This window comes from Balaenoptera acutorostrata, chromosome 14 (assembly GCF_949987535.1).
Source record: "Balaenoptera acutorostrata chromosome 14, mBalAcu1.1, whole genome shotgun sequence".
Classification (NCBI taxonomy): domain Eukaryota; kingdom Metazoa; phylum Chordata; class Mammalia; order Artiodactyla; family Balaenopteridae; genus Balaenoptera; species Balaenoptera acutorostrata.
This window is the reverse complement of record NC_080077.1, coordinates 83,562,264-83,582,702: the sequence shown is the minus strand read 5'-3', so window position 1 is coordinate 83,582,702 and position 20,439 is coordinate 83,562,264. Positions and strand designations below refer to the sequence as shown.

Below are 20,439 nucleotides of genomic sequence, written 5' to 3'. Positions count from 1 at the left end.
GTGGGAGTCTTAAAAATTGGGGCGCTAAAAATGGGGTTCAAACCCTTAGCCTCACAGGGAAAAGCTGGGAGTTGGAGGTCCCTGCTGTGTGCTAGGACGGGGGTTGATGGCGAGTGCGTCTCAGCCTCTGCTGCCGTTTTGATGTGAGCGTTTTCTCATTCTCCCAGTGCGTAGAGGCCCCTTGGCTAGTTTCTGGATTTCCTGCAGAGGGAATCACTGCGTGTGTAGCTGTTCACTTGGTGTGTCTGTGGGAGGGCGGCGGTTCAGGGGTCTCCTGTGATGCCATCTTTAAAGACCACGGCTGCCCACTGTCATAAAAGGTAAATCTTAGGGAGACTTGCTTTTTTTTTTTTTTTTTAACATCTTTATTGAAGTATAATTGCTTCACAATGGTGTGTTTCTGCTTTATAACAAAGTGAATCAGCTACACATATACACACGTTCCCATATCTCCTCCCTCCTGCATCTCCCTCCCTCCCACCCTCCCCATCCCAGCCCCCCAGGCGGTCACACAGCACTGAGCTGATCTCCCTGTGCTATGCGGCTGCTTCCCACTAGCTATCTATTTTACATTTGGTAGTGTATATATGTCCATGACACTCTCTCACCCTGTCACATCTCACCCCTCCCCCTCCCCATATCCTCAAGTCCATTCTTTAGTAGGGGGAGACTTGCTTTTTATAAACATCAGTGGCTGACGTCTGTGAATTAGTATATTGCTGTAGAATTCTGTGCTGGTTTGATTAACTTACAGGTATTTTAGATTGATGTTCCAGTTATTAAGCCACTGATGTGGTAAGAGAACAAAGCTCAAGCTACTTTTAAATGTTTATTAACCTAAGTTTATTCTATAAACATTGAGTGCCTACCATGTTTCAGGCACTGTTCTATATACTTTGGATACAAGTATCCAACCTTGTGGAACCTCTATTCTGCTAAGTAATGGTCTACAAAAATAATAAATACATAAATAAAAATAAAAGTCAAGAGTACTCATAACTTCTAAAATATTAACCTGGGAAATATCTAGGTGGTACTGACAGCAAAATTCCGGTGGCTGACTGTAATCCAACAAGAAACACTTTTGTGGGTGCAATCATCGTGTGCCACTTGGTTGCTCATGTATGACTTCATTCATTGAACTCTGACTTTCTGATCTGAATTAAAATGAGGGCATTAAATCTAATCTGTGGTTACCTTTACACATTTTGTGACTTAAAACCTTTAGATTATGATTCACTGTGTGCATAATTTTTGAAATTGTCTTAAACCTGCAGGGTTCCTTTTACTTTTTCTAGGTTTTGTCTAATGAACTGACTTTATAGCATACTTTTTGTGCTGTAGTGTAACAGGTCTATAGCTGATTTTTTAAAACTAGTACAATATATGTTTTTTGTGTCTCGCTTTTTTCATCTGTAGAATACCTAACCAACACGGGTGTTATAAGGGTTAAAATAAAATAACATTTGTAAAAAACCTAGAACGAAAGAAAGTGCCTGGCACGAAGTAAATTTTAAGTCTGTGCTTTCTGCACCCCTACTGGTCATTTACTTATTTCAGTTATTTCTAATATTTTAACATGGTCAATAGGGTTTTGTACCTTTTTCTTTCCTTTGTACACTTGTGAGGAAGCAGGACTACAATGAGGAAAAGAAGCAAAATATATATCCATCAGGGCCATATAAGGAATGTCTCTTTGTCTGTAGACCACTTGTCTTGGAAGTAAGTCCCTCCAGATGATGAAAGCCAAGAGATATTTTCACATTTAACTCTTTTTTAAAGTTTTTTCCTGATTTCAAAAGACATTTTCATTGTTATAGAACTCCAACATTACCAAAATTAATAACTTAGAAAGTGCTAAGTCCCTTTACCCACATACTCACCACAACTCTCTACCCTAGAGAGAATTAACAGTAATATTCTGTGTATATTCTCGCATGTCTTTCCTAGGTGTATAATATATGTTTTATTTATTAAGAGTACATTGTACATACTGCTTTGCAACTGACTTGAGTCGCTTAAAGGCTTTGATGTCCGTATCAGCATACGTAGTTCCTTCTCATCTCCACAGCTATGGAGCGAGAGCAAAGGATGCATCTGTGGCTGGTTGTGCACCCAGCCTCAAGCTCCCACAGCGCGCGGATCCGACTGGAGGAACCCCTTTGGCTGACCCACGTCCTGCCAACCCCCGACCCTCTCCAAGTCCTCACCCGAAAGGGCACCAGGAGAGTGACTCTGAGGGTGCTCTTAGTGCACACGAGGGGTCAGGCCTTCCTGAAGGCAGGAACGACTGGCTGGACAAAGAATACACACTCACACGGCAGTTAACCCTGAGGCTCCCAGGAACGTCAGTAACTGCAGCCCCCTGAGGTGGAGCTCTTCTCTGGAGCGCGGCCACCTGGTCGCACACAGCCCGCTCGGAGCAGGAAGGACATCGTACTGAGGATGATCAGGTCAAGCTAACCTGCTGTAGAATCTCCACTGGAAGCCATTCATCCCACTTCACCTCTCCCACTTCAAAGCCTACCTTCCCTCACTCAGATATTTACCCTTGGAGCGATTAAGTCATTCATCTTTTCTATGCTCTCCTTAGCTGCTCTTTTTCTCTTTTTAGCTGACGAAAGGGCAGATGTGATTTAAGCCAAACGTCAATATGTCAGACATTAAATATCCATTCCCATGCAGCGCGTGGTGTGTATGATCACCTACTCTATTGTAACAAATGCGATGTTAATTAACTTGTGTACAGAACTTACCCAGAACTGACTGGCGCGGTACAGAGCACGCACGCAGAGCAGAGCGCTTAGAGCAGGCGCTCAGCTGGGGCCTTTGTCTAAGAGGCTGTAAAGGGCCAGGCTCCACAACACAAGTGAACTTTCTGCAGAAAGCAGCTACCAGCTTCTTCGGCAAGGAAACGGGAGACAGGATTATGCGAAGTAGCCCTTTCGCAGCTGACAGGCTGTGCGCCCTCTGTGGCATCAGCCAGCGGGCCGCGGCGCTGGGCCAGAGGCGCAGGCAGAAGCCCCTTCCTACGGGCAGGGCCACCCGTGCCGCCAGGACTGCCGTGGGGACGCCGCGCCAGCCCGAAGCCCCCCGGAGCACCGGCCCTCCCGAAGGCGGTGTCCAGGCCTTTGAAGGTGCAAACCTGCGTGGCGAAAGCAGAGAACGGCCGGGGGTCAGACCCGGGGCAGCAGGCGCAGGAGGCCACGCCCTCCGCCTTCCACTCCTCGGCGATCCCAGAGCCCGCGGGGCGCGCGCCGGCCTGGGGCCCCCGAGCAGTTCCCTGGGCCCCAAACAGGTCATAGGGACCCTTTCTGAAATCCTGTTTTGGAAACGAAAACCTCCTGGTCGTGCTACTTACGGCTGCTTCACCCTGTCTCTTTCAGATACCATCGTCCTCATCGCCTCCATAGCAGTAGTTTCTGCCAAAACTCAGGGTAACATCTTCGCCACGTCGGCGCTGCGCAGCCTGCGCTTCCTGCAGATCCTGCGCATGGTGCGCATGGACAGGCGCGGCGGCACCTGGAAGCTGCTGGGCTCCGTGGTCTACGCGCACAGCAAGGTGGGGGCCCTCGCCCAGGTGCGGGCGGGCTGTTCTCAACTTCCTCCCTGGCTGCCGTCATGTTGACTAAGCCCATCCAAAGCAAGCTTGATCTTTTCAGTAACTGGTCAAAGCAATGGGGGACACAAGGTGTAGTGGATCATGTGAAAGTCGTCATAAATATCCGAGCAGTAGTCAAACACGTGGAATCATGCTTAGATTTTTTTTTTTCCTTTTTCAAAGATCTTTCACCTCTAAAAATCTCTCATTCCTTTTATATCTAGGAATTAATCACCGCTTGGTACATAGGATTTTTGGTTCTGATTTTTTCGTCTTTCCTTGTCTATCTGGTGGAAAAGGATGCCAATAAGGAATTTTCTACATACGCGGATGCACTCTGGTGGGGCACGGTGAGTATAAGAATCTGGTTTTATTTATTGGATGTTGTGAGATGTTTCCTTTGAATGTAGTGTAGTGATTCCCATGAGTGGTCTCAATAAAACTATGAACTTCCAAAAGGGAGTTAAGTGAAAATATACAGCACTTATAATTATCTAGAGTTTCCCCTGTTAAGTCCAACAAAGTTACGTTCTCTTACAAATCATCAGTAGTATTTCTTGCATGCTAGACTGTTGCCAAAATAAAGACAAGTAATTTTTTAACCGTGATTAAAATGTTCATGGGCTTGTTCGTTTTAAATTTGTGGAGCACAGCTTTAAAGTGCAAATGGTTGCATTGTTTTGCCGCTCATCAAAAAGTTTATCTGAGGTTTTAAAAAAAAGAAAAGAAAAAAGGAATACTAGCTGAGTGAAAGAAAAGTAAAATTATGGTACAAAAAGGGAAGAAGAGAAGAGTGGTAACAATCTGTGAGATCAGAGACTATAGACCCTGAATTTCAAAACTTTCCACTCATAAACCTCTTTTTCCTTTATATTGTTGTTAAAGGATAGTTTTCCAAACAAATAAAAGTAAAATCATGAGTCTCATACAGGTAGAAAATAAACATGTTCTAAAGATTTTATTTAAACTTTTAAGTATTCAAATGAATGTGCAAACAGAGGCACACCTGGCTTCTTCCACGGTGAAAGAGGAAAGTCAGAGGAACCCGCACAGTCAGAATGTACTTACACGTCTATAGAAAAGAATTATTTTGCGTTGCTGCTACAACTTATGTAGTCCTAAAATAGCTCAAAGGCCTGAAAGGTGCAGAGCCCGCCCCGTAAAAGCAGGAACTGAGAACCTGGAAGAGTGTACTCTAAACAACACATAGTTTTCCATCAAAGCAAAAATTGTCTTTACAGTGTAAAGAATCTATAAAACAGTCGATGAAACGTGTACCCTATTAAGAGTATCATAGGACAAAGGAGTGCTTTATGCAATGTGTAAACTACATTTTTTTAAATTCTATTCCTTAAAACATTCCAAAAGGGTGAAAATACAAGAGCAGTTATAGTTGTTTGAAGACTTCCCCTGTCTCTTTGGTCCAACAAATTTGTTCTCTTACAAACCATCGGCAATATTTCTCAAGTGCTAGATTGTTGCCAAAATAAAAGTCTGTCATCTTCTTAAACTGTGATTAAAACATTGGTAAGTTTGTTTGCCGGTTTGCTTTGTGGAGCACAGATTTAAGTTCCCAATTGTTGCGTTGTTCCGCTATTTGTCAGAAGCTCATCAGTGAGAACTAGAGCTCTTGTCAAGGACATGGGTAACTCGTCAGGGCCTGTAGTAAGCAGAACTTGGTATGTGTGGGGGTTGCATAGCAGCAATAATATGAATAAGAATCAAAAATATATTCATCTGAAGATGAAGATTTTTTTTCCTTAAATTATCAGAGTTAAATGTCTCCAAGATTGTGCCACTGATAACAAAGCATTCTGTTGGTTTAACAGTTTGGTTTCCAACTCCTTCCCCTACCCCACAAGCAATAATGGCCACTTTGAAAGGAGGAAAGTGGAAAACCCAGGAGAGAGCAGTCATCTGACGTTCTTAAAATACTTCTTATGTGTAGAGAACAAATGAAAATCTATGACTCGTGGTGGGATAAACTGTGTAAACTGAGCAAACAGGAGGCTTTTCTAGCCAGCAAGGGGAAGACAACTGATTAACCCAGGCTTCAAAGCAGCGATTTGAATTGAAGTTTAGATTTTGCGCCTCTGTGATAATTCTAACATGCATGAGTGACGGGACACTCGGGAGCCCCTTCTCCTCTGAGGTGCATCTGTTGGTGGGTCCACCTGACAGCTCTCAGGCCTTCTGGCCTTCTGTCTTCCTTTCTCCTTCCTACTAATCAGAAGTGCTGCATTGTGTGTTGAACAGTGTGTGGGAAGCTCTGAATGTGCCTCTCACTTAGTCACCAGCTTGTTTCCTTTGCCAGAACAACCCATGTAGCAGGTTTCCAAAGGTCATCTCTGTTTGTTTCAGGGAAAAGCAACATCTGTTTATTGATTTCATTCCAGTAGTGCTATTTGACTGAAGTTTAACCTGTACTTAACAGGATCTTTGAATGGCCTAATTATGTCTCTTTAAAAAAAAAAAAAAATCTAGTCTTGAATACAAGAGTAAAAATTTTTTCTAAGATGTTGAGCTTCTAGGAATAAAAAGGCCTTTTTGGTCCACAGTGGGTTTGTTGATATTAACTGACTCATTCATGAAATCGTCTGAAGCCACAAAAAGCAAACAAGAGAACTTATTAGTTCTGTTCCTTACAAGAACATACTAGGTCTCCAGTGTGAGGTAAAACACATTTAAAATACTGACTATACTTTTTATTATATGTTAATGAAGACCTTAATGAAATCTATGTCTGGATACTTTTTAGTGAAAATTGTCCATGTTCAAAGTGAGAGAGTGGCATGGACATATATACACTACCAAATGTAAAATAGATAGCTAGTGGGAAGCAGGTGCATTGCACAGGGAGATCAGCTCGGTGCTTTGTGACTGCCTAGAGGGGTGGGATAGGGAGGGTGGGAGGGAGACGCAAGAGGGAGGAGATGTGGGGATGTATGTATACATATAGCTGATTCACTTTGTTATACAACAGAAACTAACACACCAGTGCAAAGCAATTATACTCCAATAAAGATGTTAAAAAAAATAAAAATAAAGATAAAATTGTCCATGTTGCACATAATGGACACCTTGCTAACTAAGGAAGTATCCAGAATACATAGGGAAATGAAAGCATCCTGAACTGGAGTGTTTCTTAGTGCTAGGCTTTGGTGAAAAAAAAAAAAAAAAAGGAAATCCTCATTTATTAAAAAAAAAAAATGCCTGAAGTATCGACATTAAGTATAAAATGCCATTTGTGGGCTATGGATCCAGTGTCCCAGTGAATTCTAAATATTAAATACAAAACCCCTTCCATTAAGAAGGTACTGAGGGCTGTACGCAAACCAACTACAGGAGGAACACGTAGTGCCGTCAGCACTGCTCAGAACCCATAACAATTCAGAGAACTTGGATACCTGAAAACAATCCCATACTAGCGAACAACAGTACTCAGCCCACTGAGTAAGTGGGGTAATCGATACAAAGGGCTGGTCCTAAGCGCATGGCAGGTACCCAACCACAGATGCGGCTGCCGTGGATGTGAGGTGGGAGAACCGCTACAGCCAAGGAACACAGAGCGGTACCTTCCTGGCACACCCACGGCTTAAGCGCAGAGGGGGCGTGGGGACTGGGCCTTCGATGAAAAGATGTTCTGGCTGCTGAAGGAGCAGCTGAAGAGGTGTTGATGACAGTGGACGTGCGGGGGGGGGGGGGGGGAGGAGGGGAGGCCGAGGCCCCAGCTGCGGCTCCGGGACAAGAGGACCTTCTGGTTGCTGGGCGGAGTTCCATTTAATGTGATTTCCGATTATTATTACCCGCCTTTCCAGTTGCTTTAGGTTTAATCTGAAGTAATTTAAAAACAGGTTTTCCCGCAGTTACTTTTGATTATGATCTCCTTCTTTCCTGTTATTATTTTCTTCCTTTTGATTGGCTGAAACAACTTACGATCCCATCCTCCTGAAGTAATTTTTCCTGGTAATGACCTATTCTTGAAGGCCAGCTTGTCTTCTTTCTATTTACCACTATTCCTGTGACGAAGACAGTGTTACGGGTTTTTTAAAAGACGCAAACAACAGCAGATGGTATAAATCTACTCTTGAGCAAGCATCTGAAAACTACAGCCTCCACCTGAGACCTGTGCTTGAGATGATTCCTTCAGGCATGTAGAGGATTTGGTGTCGGCCAGAGTTAGTCCCAGAATTCATGCTAAAGACCTGACAGTCCTTCTCCAAGCATCAATATAGGAGGCTCTGCATTCAACAGGTTGTACAGCCCAAATATATGCCATGAGTTTCATCCCCCTGCAAAATCTAAAAATAGGAAATGGTGCACATTTGTGGAAAGAGCTAAGATACCCTTGTCACTGATAACATCTGTTACCCTTCCGAGAATCGACCCTCCTTCCATCAGGTTCACCAGGACAAGATGTTTTCTGCCACCTCATATAAGCTGTTGCTTTCTGACTCAGTAAATCTGCTGGTACAGTTAATTAAAGTTGTGTTTCTTACTACCAATGCATTACCCGATGGTATCCAAGCCTTACTTTACTTCTAACCATTCAAGATTATTAACGACCAAGTGAAAACTGAGACACACATACCCCAGCCATTACCCCCCACAACAGTCGAGTGGTTAATAACCTCTCCAAGTGCCATGCCTACCTTAAGGGCGTTTATGGGGTATACTGGTTATAAGTCTCTGTGGGGAACTCTTTCCTAAGATGTCTGTTCCTTGAAAATTGTCACCGCACACGCGACTCTGGACACTTTTGCTCACTATTACTCCATAAGCACTGAGCACGTGCTGTATTGAAAAAAAAAAACTGTATTAGAGTCAGGAGACCAGGGTTCCAGCCCCATTGTTAGTGGAGGTGTGATATTAAGCAATTATTTAATATCTCTGTAAAACTGAGAAAAGAATAGTACCCAAACACAAAGTTGCTGTGTGTATTAAATGAGATTAGGACATGTAGATGTACTTTATCAAGCACTAGACAGATGTTAGTCACCACTATTGCTACATATTTGACCACAGTCCTGGAAGAACAGTATGGAATGCTAATGCCCTGAGCTCCCTGCCACAGCAGAACCCAAATTTTATGATGCCACCAACACAGGAGTTTCTGATGTTTGAAGATCAAAAATCTTTCTGATGTACTAGTTCAAGGTGACCAAATTTCAAAATTGGCTGTGCAGATTCTGTGACTACCCACTATCTGAAACCGTATGCTCAGGAAGTGGCCCAAAGAGAAGAGAAGGGACAAGAGAGACTCGAGAGAAGAGAAAAAGAGCAAAGAGGAGGAAAGGGGAAGGGGAGGGGAGGGGGGAAGGGGAAGGGGGAAGGGGAGGGGAGGGGGAAGGGGAGGGGGAGGGGAGGGGGGAAGGGAGAAGGAGATTGTTGACAACTGTCAACATGAATCTTCTTCCCTTAAAGGACCCCCTTAGGAACCTTCAGACGCTGTTAGTGGGAAGGTAAATTGGTGAAGCCACTATGGAAACCAGTATAGAGATTCCTCAAAAACATTAAGACTAGAGGGCAGACAGCAGAAGCAAGAAGAACTACAATCCTGCAGCCTGTGGAACAAAAACCACATTCACAGAAGGATAGACAAGATGAAAAGGCAGAGGGCTATGTACCAGATGAAGGAACAAGATAAAACCCCAGAAAAACAACTAAATGAAGAGGTAGGCAACCTTCCAGAAAAAGAATTCAGAATAATGATAGTGAAGATGATCCAAGACCTTGGAAAAAGAATGGAGGCAAAGATGGAGAAGATGCAAGAAATGTTTAACAAAGACCTAGAAGAATTAAAGAACAAACAAACAGAGATGAACAATACAATAACTGAAATGAAAACTACACTAGAAGGAATCAATAGCAGAATAACTGATGCAGAAGAACGGATAAGTGACCTGGAAGACAGAATGGTGGAATTCATTCTGCGGAACAGAATAAAGAGAAAAGAATGAAAAGAAATGAAGACAGCCTAAGAGACCTCTGGGACAACATTAAACGCAACAACATTCGCATTATAGGGGTCCCAGAAGGAGAGAGAGAGAGAAAGGACCAGAGAAAATATTTGAAGAGATTATAGTCAAAAACTTCCCTAACATGGGAAAGGAAATAGCCACCCAAGTCCAGGAAGCACAGCGAGTCCCATACAGGATAAACCCAAGGAGAAACACACCAAGACACATAGTAATCAAATTGGCAAAAATTAAAGACAAAGAAAAATTATTGAAAGCAGCAAGGGGAAAAATGACAAATAACATACAAGGGAACTCCCATAAGGTTAACAGTTGATTTCTCAGCAGCAACTCTACAAGCCAGAAAGGAGTGGCATGATATACTTAAAGTGATGAAAGGGAAGAACCTACAACCAAGATTACTCTACCTGGCAAGGATCTCATTCAGATTCGATGGAGAAATCAAAAGCTTTACAGACAGGCAAAAGCTAAGAGAATTCAGCACCACCAGACCAGCTCAACAACAAATGCTAAAGGAACTTCTCTAAGTGGGAAACACAAGAGAAGAAAAGGACCTACAAAAACAAACACAAAACAATTAAGAAAATGGTCATAGGAACATACATATCGATAATTACCTTAAACGTAAATGGATTAAATGCTCCAACCAAAAGACACAGGCTTGCTGAATGGATACAAAAACAAGACCCATATATATGCTGTCTACAAGAGACCCACTTCAGACCTAGGGACACATACAGACTGAAAGTGAGGGGATGGAAAAAGATATTCCATGCAAATGGAAATCAAAAGAAAGCTGGAGTAGCAATACTCATATCAGATAAAATAGACTTTAAAATAAAGAATGTTACAAGAGACAAGGAAGGACACTACATAATGATCAAGGGATCAATCCAAGAAGAAGATATAACAATTATAAATATATATGCACCCAACATAGGAGCACCTCAATACATAAGAGGCAACTGCTAACAGCTATAAAAGAGGAAACTGACAGTAACACAATAATAGTGGGGGACTTTAACACCTCACTTACACCAATGGACAGATCATCCAAAATGAAAATAAATAAGGAAACAGAAAAAAAAAATTAAGACTAGAACTACCACTGATCCCTCAATTCCACTCCAAAGAAAACAAAAACACTAATTGGAAAAGATATATGCACCCCATGTTCATAGCAGCGTTATTTACAAATTATGGAAGCAACCTAAGTGCCCATCAGTGGATGAATGGAGAAAGAAGATGTGGTACATAAATACAATGGAATATTATTCAGCCATAAAAAGAATGAAATCTTGCCATTTGCAACAACATGGATGGACCTCTAGGGCATTATGCCACGTGAAATAAGTCAGACAGAGAAAGACAAACACTGTATGATGTCGCTTATATGTGGAATCTGAAAAACAAAACAAATGAACAAACATAAAACAGAAACAATTACAGATGTAGAAAACAAACAGGTGGTTGCCAGAGGGCAGAGGGGAGGGAGAGGGAAGAAACAGGTGAGGGAGATGGAGAGGTACAAATTTCAGTTGCAAATAAATGAGTCCCAGGTGTGAAAGGTACCGTGTGGGAAATATAGCCAGTAACTATGTGATGTCTTTGTATGATGACATCATAACTACACGTATTGTGGGGATCATTTTGAAATGTTATAGAAATACCAAATCACTATGTTGTGTAACAGGAACTAGCGTAGTGTTGTAGGTCAGTTAGACCTCAAAAACAAACAAACTCATAGAAAAAGAGATAAGATTTGTGGTCACCAGACGGTGGGGAGTGGAGGGGAGGGGAGATTGGATGAAGGTGGTCAAAGGTACAAACTTCCAGCTATAAGTACTAGGGATGTGATGTACCACACGGTAAGTATAATGAACACTGCTGTACATTATATATGAAAGTTGTTAACAGAATAAATCCTCAGAGATTTTAAAACAATAAAAGTATTTTTCCATTTCTTTAATGTTGTATCTGTATGAGATGATGGGTGGTCACTGAACTTAGTAAGATAATCATTTCATGATGTGTGCAAGTCAGAGCATTATGCTGTGCACCTTGAACTTATACAGTGCTATGTGTCAATAGTATCTCAATAAAACTGGAAGAAAAAATAAATAAATAAAATAAAAAATAATTTTTTTAAAAAGACCCCCTTAGGGGGAAATTATGCTGTGATGTGGAAATCTACAGATAATATATTCTTAATTGTTCACATGAATGCATTAGCTATAAACTACTATTCATGACTGTATCCTCAAAACCAGACCAATAAAAGTTTGTTGATTTGTTGCTTGAAGAAAAGAAGATAAAATTTATATCTCCTGGTCTCAAATTAATTCTGCTATTGAAAACAAACAAATAACTGTAGCCCAACCAGTGTTTAAATTATAATCTGAACACAGCATCTGCCATCTCATTAAAGGAAAGAAAAAAAAATCAGGAAAGCCTGGGCCCGAATTTGCATTTGTTTTGCAGTATTATTCCTGAGGAAGAAACACTTGATGCTTGAACCCACTAAGGTGCGCCGAGCTGACCTCCGACTTTGCCACCACAATTACACCTTCATGCCAATATTCACAACCCACCGACTTTCAGAGAATACCGTTTCTCACCTGCATGACTGCAGTTGAGCTCCAGGGCAGGAGGGCGAAACTGTATCTGAGCTGCTCCCACCCGCCACACCATCGTCCAGTAAACGTCCACCTGCAGAGACAGCATGAACCACGGGCATCGCTGAGCTGAGCTGCTGGAACAGCAGGTCGAGTGGGTCTGTCCCTCTGCGTCCTGGTCTGTCCTGTCAGGCTGGCCTGCCAGCTTCCACCTCCGGTCATAAAGTGTGACAGTCAGTGCGCCCTCTTGCTCAGTGCAAGTATCACTTCGCTAAAGCTGCACTGAAAGAGATATTGGAACTTTTTTAAAGTTTATCTTTTAATTGTTCAAAGTAAATTCAAAACTTCATGACCTTTCCAATGATACTGTCAACACGATGGTCAAAAGTCAATGAGTAGGGGCTTCCCTGGTGGCGCAGTGGTTGAGAGTCTGCCTGCCAATGCAGGGGACACGGGTTCGAGCCCTGGTCTGGGAAGATCCCACATGCCACGGAGCAACTGGGCCCGTGAGCCACAATTACTGAGCCTGCGCGTCTGGAGCCTGTGCTCCGCAACAGGAGAGGCCGCGATAGTGAGAGGCCCGTGCACCGCAATGAAGAGTGGCCCCCACTCGCCGCAACTGGCGAAAGCCCTCGCACAGAAACAAAGACCCAACACAGCTAAAAATAAATAATAAAAATTAAAATTAAAAAAAAAAGTCAGTAGGAATCGATAATAAATATGTACATAAATAAATACATAAATTTTTTAAATTCCACCATCCAGCAGATGTTAAGCAGCATAGCTCCTATAAGCCCTGGAAGTCGTCAAAAATGGAATTACACCCAGTACAGTGGGTTTCCTCCAGGCGCGATTTCCGCCAAGCCCTGCAGATCACACGTACAGACTACCAAGCAGGTGTTCCTTCCAGGAGCTCCCGAGGAGCTGGTGTCTTCGGGGCTCTGTGTGAGCCGACCTTCCTCTGACTTGACATCCAAATGAAACCATCACTGCCTCTCAGCCACCGGAGCTTCTCGTGGCTTCTGGAAGACAGAAGTGGGTGCACTGCTGAGCCCCAGCTCCTGTGCCAAAGGGCAGCTCAGAAACCTTCACAGGGCCTGCCAGGTGCTTGGACCAGAGGAGAGCCTTAACAGCTGCAGCGTGGCACCTCGAGGACAGCCTGACCTGAAAGTCAAGAAATCAGCGACCTTCCTGCAGGCCTCACCTGGGAGGGTTTGGGCGAATGCAGCCGTCGTTGCCTTAGAAAGCTGTCAGCCACATCAAGCAGGTGGGTCAGTGTGATGCCCACTGTTCACAGCAGGAGGCCCGATTGTCCCCGTTGCAGCCACGAGAAGTGAAACAATCTGCCCTCCAGGCAGGAAACGAAGGAACCCCGCCCCCCTCCCTGACACCCTGATGCCGGATCCTTCCCGAGCCTCGCCTGGCAACAGAAGGCCCCTCTGCCCTCAGCCAAGCAGCACCCCAGAGACTGTGAAGTCGGGCGGGCGGAGGAAGCGGTTGCCACCAAGCTGGGCAGCTGGTAGCTCCAAGTCTTGCAGAGCCCAGGCCCCGGCAGCATGGGGAGCAGGTGGGCGGGGTCCCCACCATCTCCCGGGACTCCATGGACGGCTCTCGGGGCTCATGACACCTCATCTGCCCGCCTGCTGCCCTGTAAGAGAAACAGCCTGAGCTCAAAGGAGGGTGCGGGCACCCTTTACTGTGTCTTGAGGCAGCGGGTTAAAACCCACTCTGAGCACTGAGCCAAGGAGAACAGCTCAGATGTGTGAGCGGAATGGAAAGCAGACGGAGAAATGCAAAGTTATTGCTGTGACCAAACCATGACATGTCTCCTTCCCTTTATTATTATTAATAAACTACTGGAAAGGATTAAGCTATCTTGCAGGAAAGGTATAATAGATTAAAATCTTTCCCATATATTTAAAATTAGGAACCTGTAATAAAATGGAGCCAGGAATGCTGCTTCTGCAATCTCAAGGAATCCCTTCGAGAATCCTCTACCCATACTGCTGGTGGCATGTGATTCACTTGGCTGCTGGGTTCTACTGCCAGTTCCCTCTCACAGCCTCACAGCCTCACAGCCTGGCCCTTTCCTGTTCCAGACCCCTTGCTCCCCACAGGTGACCCTCCTTGTCCTTCACTGCTGACGGGAACTGGCCTGAGCGTTTCCAGCCCTGCCCTCCTCTCACACTGCCAAGGCTAATCCTCCACCCTGTCCTTGACCCTGTGTCCCCTCCTCCTCGGGTACGCCCCATCATAAAGCTCCCACCCTCCCCTCCTCAGCCTCGGCCTCTCTGCAGACAGGCACAAACACATCCTAGAAAGCACCCACTCACGTCAGAGATTTCCAGGAGTTCTGGCCCCATATTTCTCACTTTGTTGCCTATGTTCTTGAAAGAATTCTTTATTTATTTACTAAATATTTATTGAGTTCCTCTTACTCTGGTGGCAAACATCATGCTGGATGTTAGAGAGAAAACAAAGAGGGCTTCCCTGGTGGTGCAGTGGTTGAGAATCTGCCTGTCAATACAGGAAACACGGGTTCGAGCCCTGGTCTGGGAAGATCCCACATGCCACAGAGCAACTGGGCCCGTGAGCCACAATTACTGAGCCTGTGCATCTGGAGCCTGTGCTCTGCAACGAGAGGCCGCAACAGTGAGAGGCCCGCGCACCGCGATGAAGAGTGGCCCCCGCTCGCCGCAACTAGAGAAAGCCCTGGCACGGAAACGAAGACCCAACACAGACATAAATAAATAAATAAATAAATAAAAACAAAAAACAACGTACCGATGACTGAGCCGCACCCCGCAGCAATTAAATCTGAATGTCTACAGATAGGACCCAGTCCAGACACTATACTTTCAAAAAAAAAAACAGAGTAAAGACACGGTCCCTCCTTCTAGTAGAAGAAAGAAGGACCCCTCCCCATAGGAAAGTAGAGTGGTAGTAGACTACCCCTCATGATAAGTGCTGACAGGAAACGAGCAGGACAGAGAGAGACCAGCGGCCGTCTGTGGACAGTGGGCAGGGGAGGCCTCTCTGAGGACAGAGTGTTTTGGATAAGACCTGAAGGATGAGAAGGAACCCCAGGAAGACTGGGGACTGAGGGAGCAGAGTGTGCAAAGGCCCTGTGGCAGGATAGCCTGGCCCGTTGGAGGAGCTGAAAGGACACTGTAGTTAAAGTGCAGTGAGCAAGGGGGGACCAGGGTGACTTTGGAGATTGGGCAGAGACCAGGTCACGAGGTGCATAGCTAGGAGCTTAGAATTTATTCTGAATTTGGTGAATAGCCATGGAAGGATTTTTAGAGCGGAGTAAGAAAATAATAGCCCTTGCAGGTGTGCAGAGAAGGAACTGAGAGAGGCCAGAGCAAAAGCAGAAAGAGCAACTGAGAGACGGCGGCTCACGATGCCCATGAGCCAGGACACGGGGGCAGCCTCGGTGCACGGCGGTGAGTGTGCAGGCAGGTGTGGTGTATACACGACGGTGCTACTCAGCCATGAAAACGAGGAAACCCTGTCGTCCACGACCACGTGCATGGACCGTAAGTGCCAAGTGAAACAAGGCGGACAAAGACAGAGACTGTGTGATCTCACTTATATGTGGGAGCTTACCAAAAAAAAACCACGGAAAGAGATGGTATTTGTGGTTACGAGAGGGGCGGGGAGTGGAGGAAGGTGGTCAAAAGGCACCAACTTCCAGTTATAAGATAAACTAGTAGCAGGGGTGTTAGGACCACGTGGTGACTGTAGTTAACGTTCCCATATGATATACAGGAAAGCTAAGAGAGTAAAGCCTAGGGGGCTTCCCTGGTGGCGCAGTGGTTGAGAATCTGCCTGCCAATGCAGGGGACACGGGTTCGAGCCCTGGTCTGGGAAGATCCCACATGCCGCGGAGCAACTGGGCCCGTGAGCCACGACTGCTGAGCCTGCGCGTCTGGAGCCTGTGCTCCGCAACAAGAGAGGCCGCAATAGTGAGAGGCCCGCACGCCGCGATGAAGAGTGGCCCCCACTTGCCGCAACTGGAGAAAGCCCTCGCACAGAAACGAAGACCCAACGCAACCAAAAATAAAAAAATAATAAATAAATAATAAATAAAAAATTAAAAAAAAATGTTGACCATAAATATTAAATTGATTAAGTAGAAAAATACAGTTATCAATCACCTACTGGCTAAATGAAGACTAAAAAAATACAAACTATGAAACAAACTAAAACACTGTAAATAAAAGTAAACTTGTTACTGAGGTATTTCTCTATAAAAAAAAAAAAAGAAAAAAAAAAGAGTAAAGCCTAAAAGTTCTCATCACTCTTTTCTTTCTCTGCATCTCTATGGGATGATGAATTTTCACTAACCCTGTTGTGGTCGTCATTTCACAGTACGTGTCAATCAAACCATCATGCCATACACCTTAAACAGTGATGCATGTCAACCATTCCTTAATAAAACTGGAATGATTATCGTCTAAAAAAAAAAGAGGCTGCTCTAGCAGCCCGGCCTGCGGTGGTGGCCGTGACGACAGAGAGAGGCAGTGGGATTGGGGACATCAAAGCAGCGGAACCTGCTGAGGGACTCAGAGAGACGCCTGCGGGGAGGGGGCAGCAGCGGTGCCCCAAGGCTTCTGATGGAGTGGCACGGTGGACGGTGGGGCTCTCGACCAGGAGGGGGTGTCATCGGGGGAGCGGCGGGTTTAGGATGATACAATTTCTGTTCTAAACATGTTCAGTTTATTTTTTTTTAATTTGTTTCACATCCTTTAATTCACAACACCTGCTTTTATTTTATTTTACTTTATTTATTTTTTTGGCCATGCAGCATGCGGGATCCTAGTTCCCCGACCAGGGATCCAACCTGCACCCCCTGCAGGAGAAGCGTGGAGTCTTAAGCGCTGGACCGCCAGGGAAGTCCCTAGACATGTTCAATTTAAATGACTGTGCAGCATCCCAACAGAATTACCCGCTGCAGATGTGTGAATCCAGAGCTCAGAAGAGTGGTCTGGCCTGGAGGTAGAAACTCAGTGTGTTCAGCCTAAAAATGGTATTTATACCCATGAGAGTGTTTCACGTCACTGGGGAAGAGAGAGAAAGGAAGGGACAGGGGGAAAGGAAAGTTACAGAAGAATAGAATTTTTATTTTTTTATAAAGTTATTTATTTCATTTACTTATTTTTGGCTGCATTGGGTCTTTGTTGCGGTGCGCGGGCTTCTCATTGCAGCGGCTTCTCTTGTTGTGGAGCACAGGCTCTAGGCACACAGGCTGCAGTACTTGTGGCACACAGGCTTCAGTAGTTGTGGCTCGCGGGCTCTAGAGCGCAGGCTCAGTAGTTGCGGCGCACGGGCTTAGTTGCTCCGCAGCAGGTGGGATCTTCCCGGACCAGGGCTCGAACCCGTGTCCCCTGCATTGGCAGGCGGATTCTTAACCACTGCACCACCAGAGAAGTCCTGAGAAGAACAGAATTTTTAAAAGAGCGAGAAGCAAAGCTTAAGAATCCAATGTTTGAAGGTTGGCTGGAGTAAGAGGAGCCATGTAAAAGGAGCCGCCAAAGATGTAAAAGGAAAACCACAGAAGTGAGGAGAGAGGAGAGGGTCTAGGAAGGGGTGGTCAGCTGAGCCGAGCGCTTCTGGAGGGTCTCCATCACAGAGTGTCTCTTCTTCCACCATTGCTGCCTCTCAACTTATTGGCCCTCCTTCAAAGCCCGGGGAGGACAACCTGCCCAAAACCGCCGCTGTTAGACATCACCAGTGACCCCTGTCTCCGTGTCCACATCTTTTCTCAGTCCTCATTCTCCTTGTTTTCCCTGAGCCTGTGGCATCAGGGCTCACCTGGTCCTCTGTGAAGCTCTCTTCATTGAGTTTCCGTTTATATAACCCATTCCTAGTCCTCCTACTTTGAAAAACCGTATTCTCCTCTGACTTTCCTTTCCCATCCGTCCCTTACATGTCTGTGTCTCCTGAGGAGGTGCCTTTGGCCCCTTCTTTGCACCCTTTGCAACATCATTTCTTCACAGAGCTTAAAGGGTCGCTCAGTGCCCTATTCCAAAACCCAGATTTCACACCAACCTCAATCTCTCTCAAGACTCAAGCTCTCCTTCTTAATGCGTTGCTCAGACATTTCTAGATCAGCGTCATACTGATAGTTTAAAAACCCTCATTTGAAAGCCACTCTTCTTCTTTGCTCCAAACCCTCGTCTTTCTCATTATCATATTTCTATTTATGGGGCAGTCATCTTCCCAGTTGAAACTTTCAAGTCATGTAGATTTCGTCTTCCCCTTCCTCTCAGACACGCTTCTATTGAACTTCCTCTCAGTGCATCTCTTTACTCTCCACCCCGTATTGCCCCACTCCCGCTGTTCCGATTCAGTTGCCCCATCGTTCTGCCAGATCAGGCAGAACCTCGTCGGTCCTGGAGCGGAGCCGGGGCTTTGTTCCAAGGCACATGGGCAGCCCCTGGAACAGTTGACCATTGGAGAGACATGACCCAGGGATCATTTTTCAAAGATACTCCCTGGTCCAGCTTCAGCATCTTCTTCAGACCCACTGTGCTCCGGCCCAACTGAATACACGTTCCAGAACCCACCCTGTTTATTTCACCGCTGTGCAGCTAGTCACCTGTTTGCCCTCCCTAGATAACTCTATCATTTCTGCCTCTCAAAATATTACCCCTCCTTCAAAGCCTGGGTATGATGACATCTTCCCAACAAAGCTTCTTCAATACCCCAAGCTGGTAATAATCTCTTCTTTGAATTTGAGCAGCAAATTATTTCGTGCATTCATCCTAATACCTATCTTGCCCTATTCTGCGTTTTAATGATTTGTGTGTGATGTATCTCCCCTCTTACGCCATAAATATCTCAGGACAGGGGCTATGTACCTCTCATTTTTGTTCCACTACAAATCAAAACACATACCTTGCACACACCAGACCTTCAGGAAATGCCCGCCAGAGAAATAAATGGACAGCCTGAATTAACATAAATTATTGTTTTGTGTACTGATCCAGTCCTAAATCCATAGTGCTATCATTTCTGTATCACTGATGGTTATCCACTTACTATATAATATAGCCTTTCTTTGAATGCACTTAGAAAAGATGGAAAATTGTGTTATAAGGGAGGAACAAGTATGTAGGTTATTCCCTTCGTTAAACAAAGAGAAGTTCTGTTATGCGTCATGGAAAATTAAAGCACAGTAATAAAATGCACCAACCAGACTGGTTGAATGATGATTTAGTGGAAACGTTGCTTTGCCTCCTGTTCATGGGTCCTGACTTTCCTCTCAAGTACTTAAGCTGCACGTCCTATTTATTTTGTTTTCAGATAACGTTGACCACAATTGGCTATGGAGACAAAACCCCCCTGACCTGGCTGGGAAGGCTGCTCTCTGCAGGCTTTGCACTCCTGGGCATTTCTTTCTTTGCGCTTCCTGCTGTGAGTATCTTTGCAAAAATTAAGCACTTTCAGTTGGATCTTGGTGGTTTATTAGCACGAGCTTTCACAAAACGGTATGCCCTAGAACATAGCTATATCGTTTACTAATATCATTTTTCTGATGTAATGTTGACTTTTCTATATGTATCTAGTTGGATAATTTATAAAATATGGTCTTCCCTTGGAGTTGCTTAACCCGAGAGTTTTATACCAGCTGAGGCTTTAGGACCAAATGATAATTCAGGCAACACCACCTCTCAGGCAACAGGCTACTAGTACATTGAAAATATGTGTCAAGATTTAAAGATATCCTCCTCTTAAACTGATGGCTCCCATTAGGTGCATAAGGTGTGCACGCCTGAAGAGATGCATGTGCCCACGTGGACTATCTACCTCTCGGATCCACTTGAGTGAAAAGCATACGAATTTAAAGGGTTTTTAATGTGTCAGATGATTTATTCCTTGTGTCATCATTGATTTTTGCTAACAACCAGTTTCTTATCAGAATGACGAACACACTTACCTTCTCTTAAGCTTCTGATTATTTTCTCCGTACTGGATGAAGCCTTCCTTTCTGATTGTTTTATCCTCTTGTGTCTTCAAAGGCACTTGGTCAGAATATTACAACTTGCCCCCCTCCCCAAGATCTCGCTTTTGGCTTCCCCTTGTTGGAGAGGAGCCGACAAGCAGGACTGTGAGAGCCGTGGCCGCCGTCCCGCTTAGGGAACAGCAGCCTCGGTCTTGCCCCAGACACAGGCTGACTCACGTCACAGCCTCTGCTGCAGAGACCCCGGGGCACCCCTCCCAGGAGCCAAGGAGGTGG

The 20,439-nt window shown here is 44.9% G+C and overlaps 1 protein-coding gene across 4 annotated transcripts in view; it reads left to right on the top strand.

The window, feature by feature from the left end:
• KCNQ5 (potassium voltage-gated channel subfamily Q member 5) overlaps positions 1-20,439 on the top strand; it is a 580,265-nt gene that overhangs the window by 470,824 nt on the left and 89,002 nt on the right. For all 4 annotated transcript variants that reach the window (XM_057528077.1, XM_057528075.1, XM_057528076.1 and 1 more), the window contains exons 4-6: positions 3,387-3,562; positions 3,826-3,951; positions 19,506-19,616. In XM_057528077.1, coding sequence (XP_057384060.1) covers positions 3,387-3,562; positions 3,826-3,951; positions 19,506-19,616 — 413 coding nt within the window. The remainder of the gene's footprint in view (positions 1-3,386; positions 3,563-3,825; positions 3,952-19,505; positions 19,617-20,439) is intronic.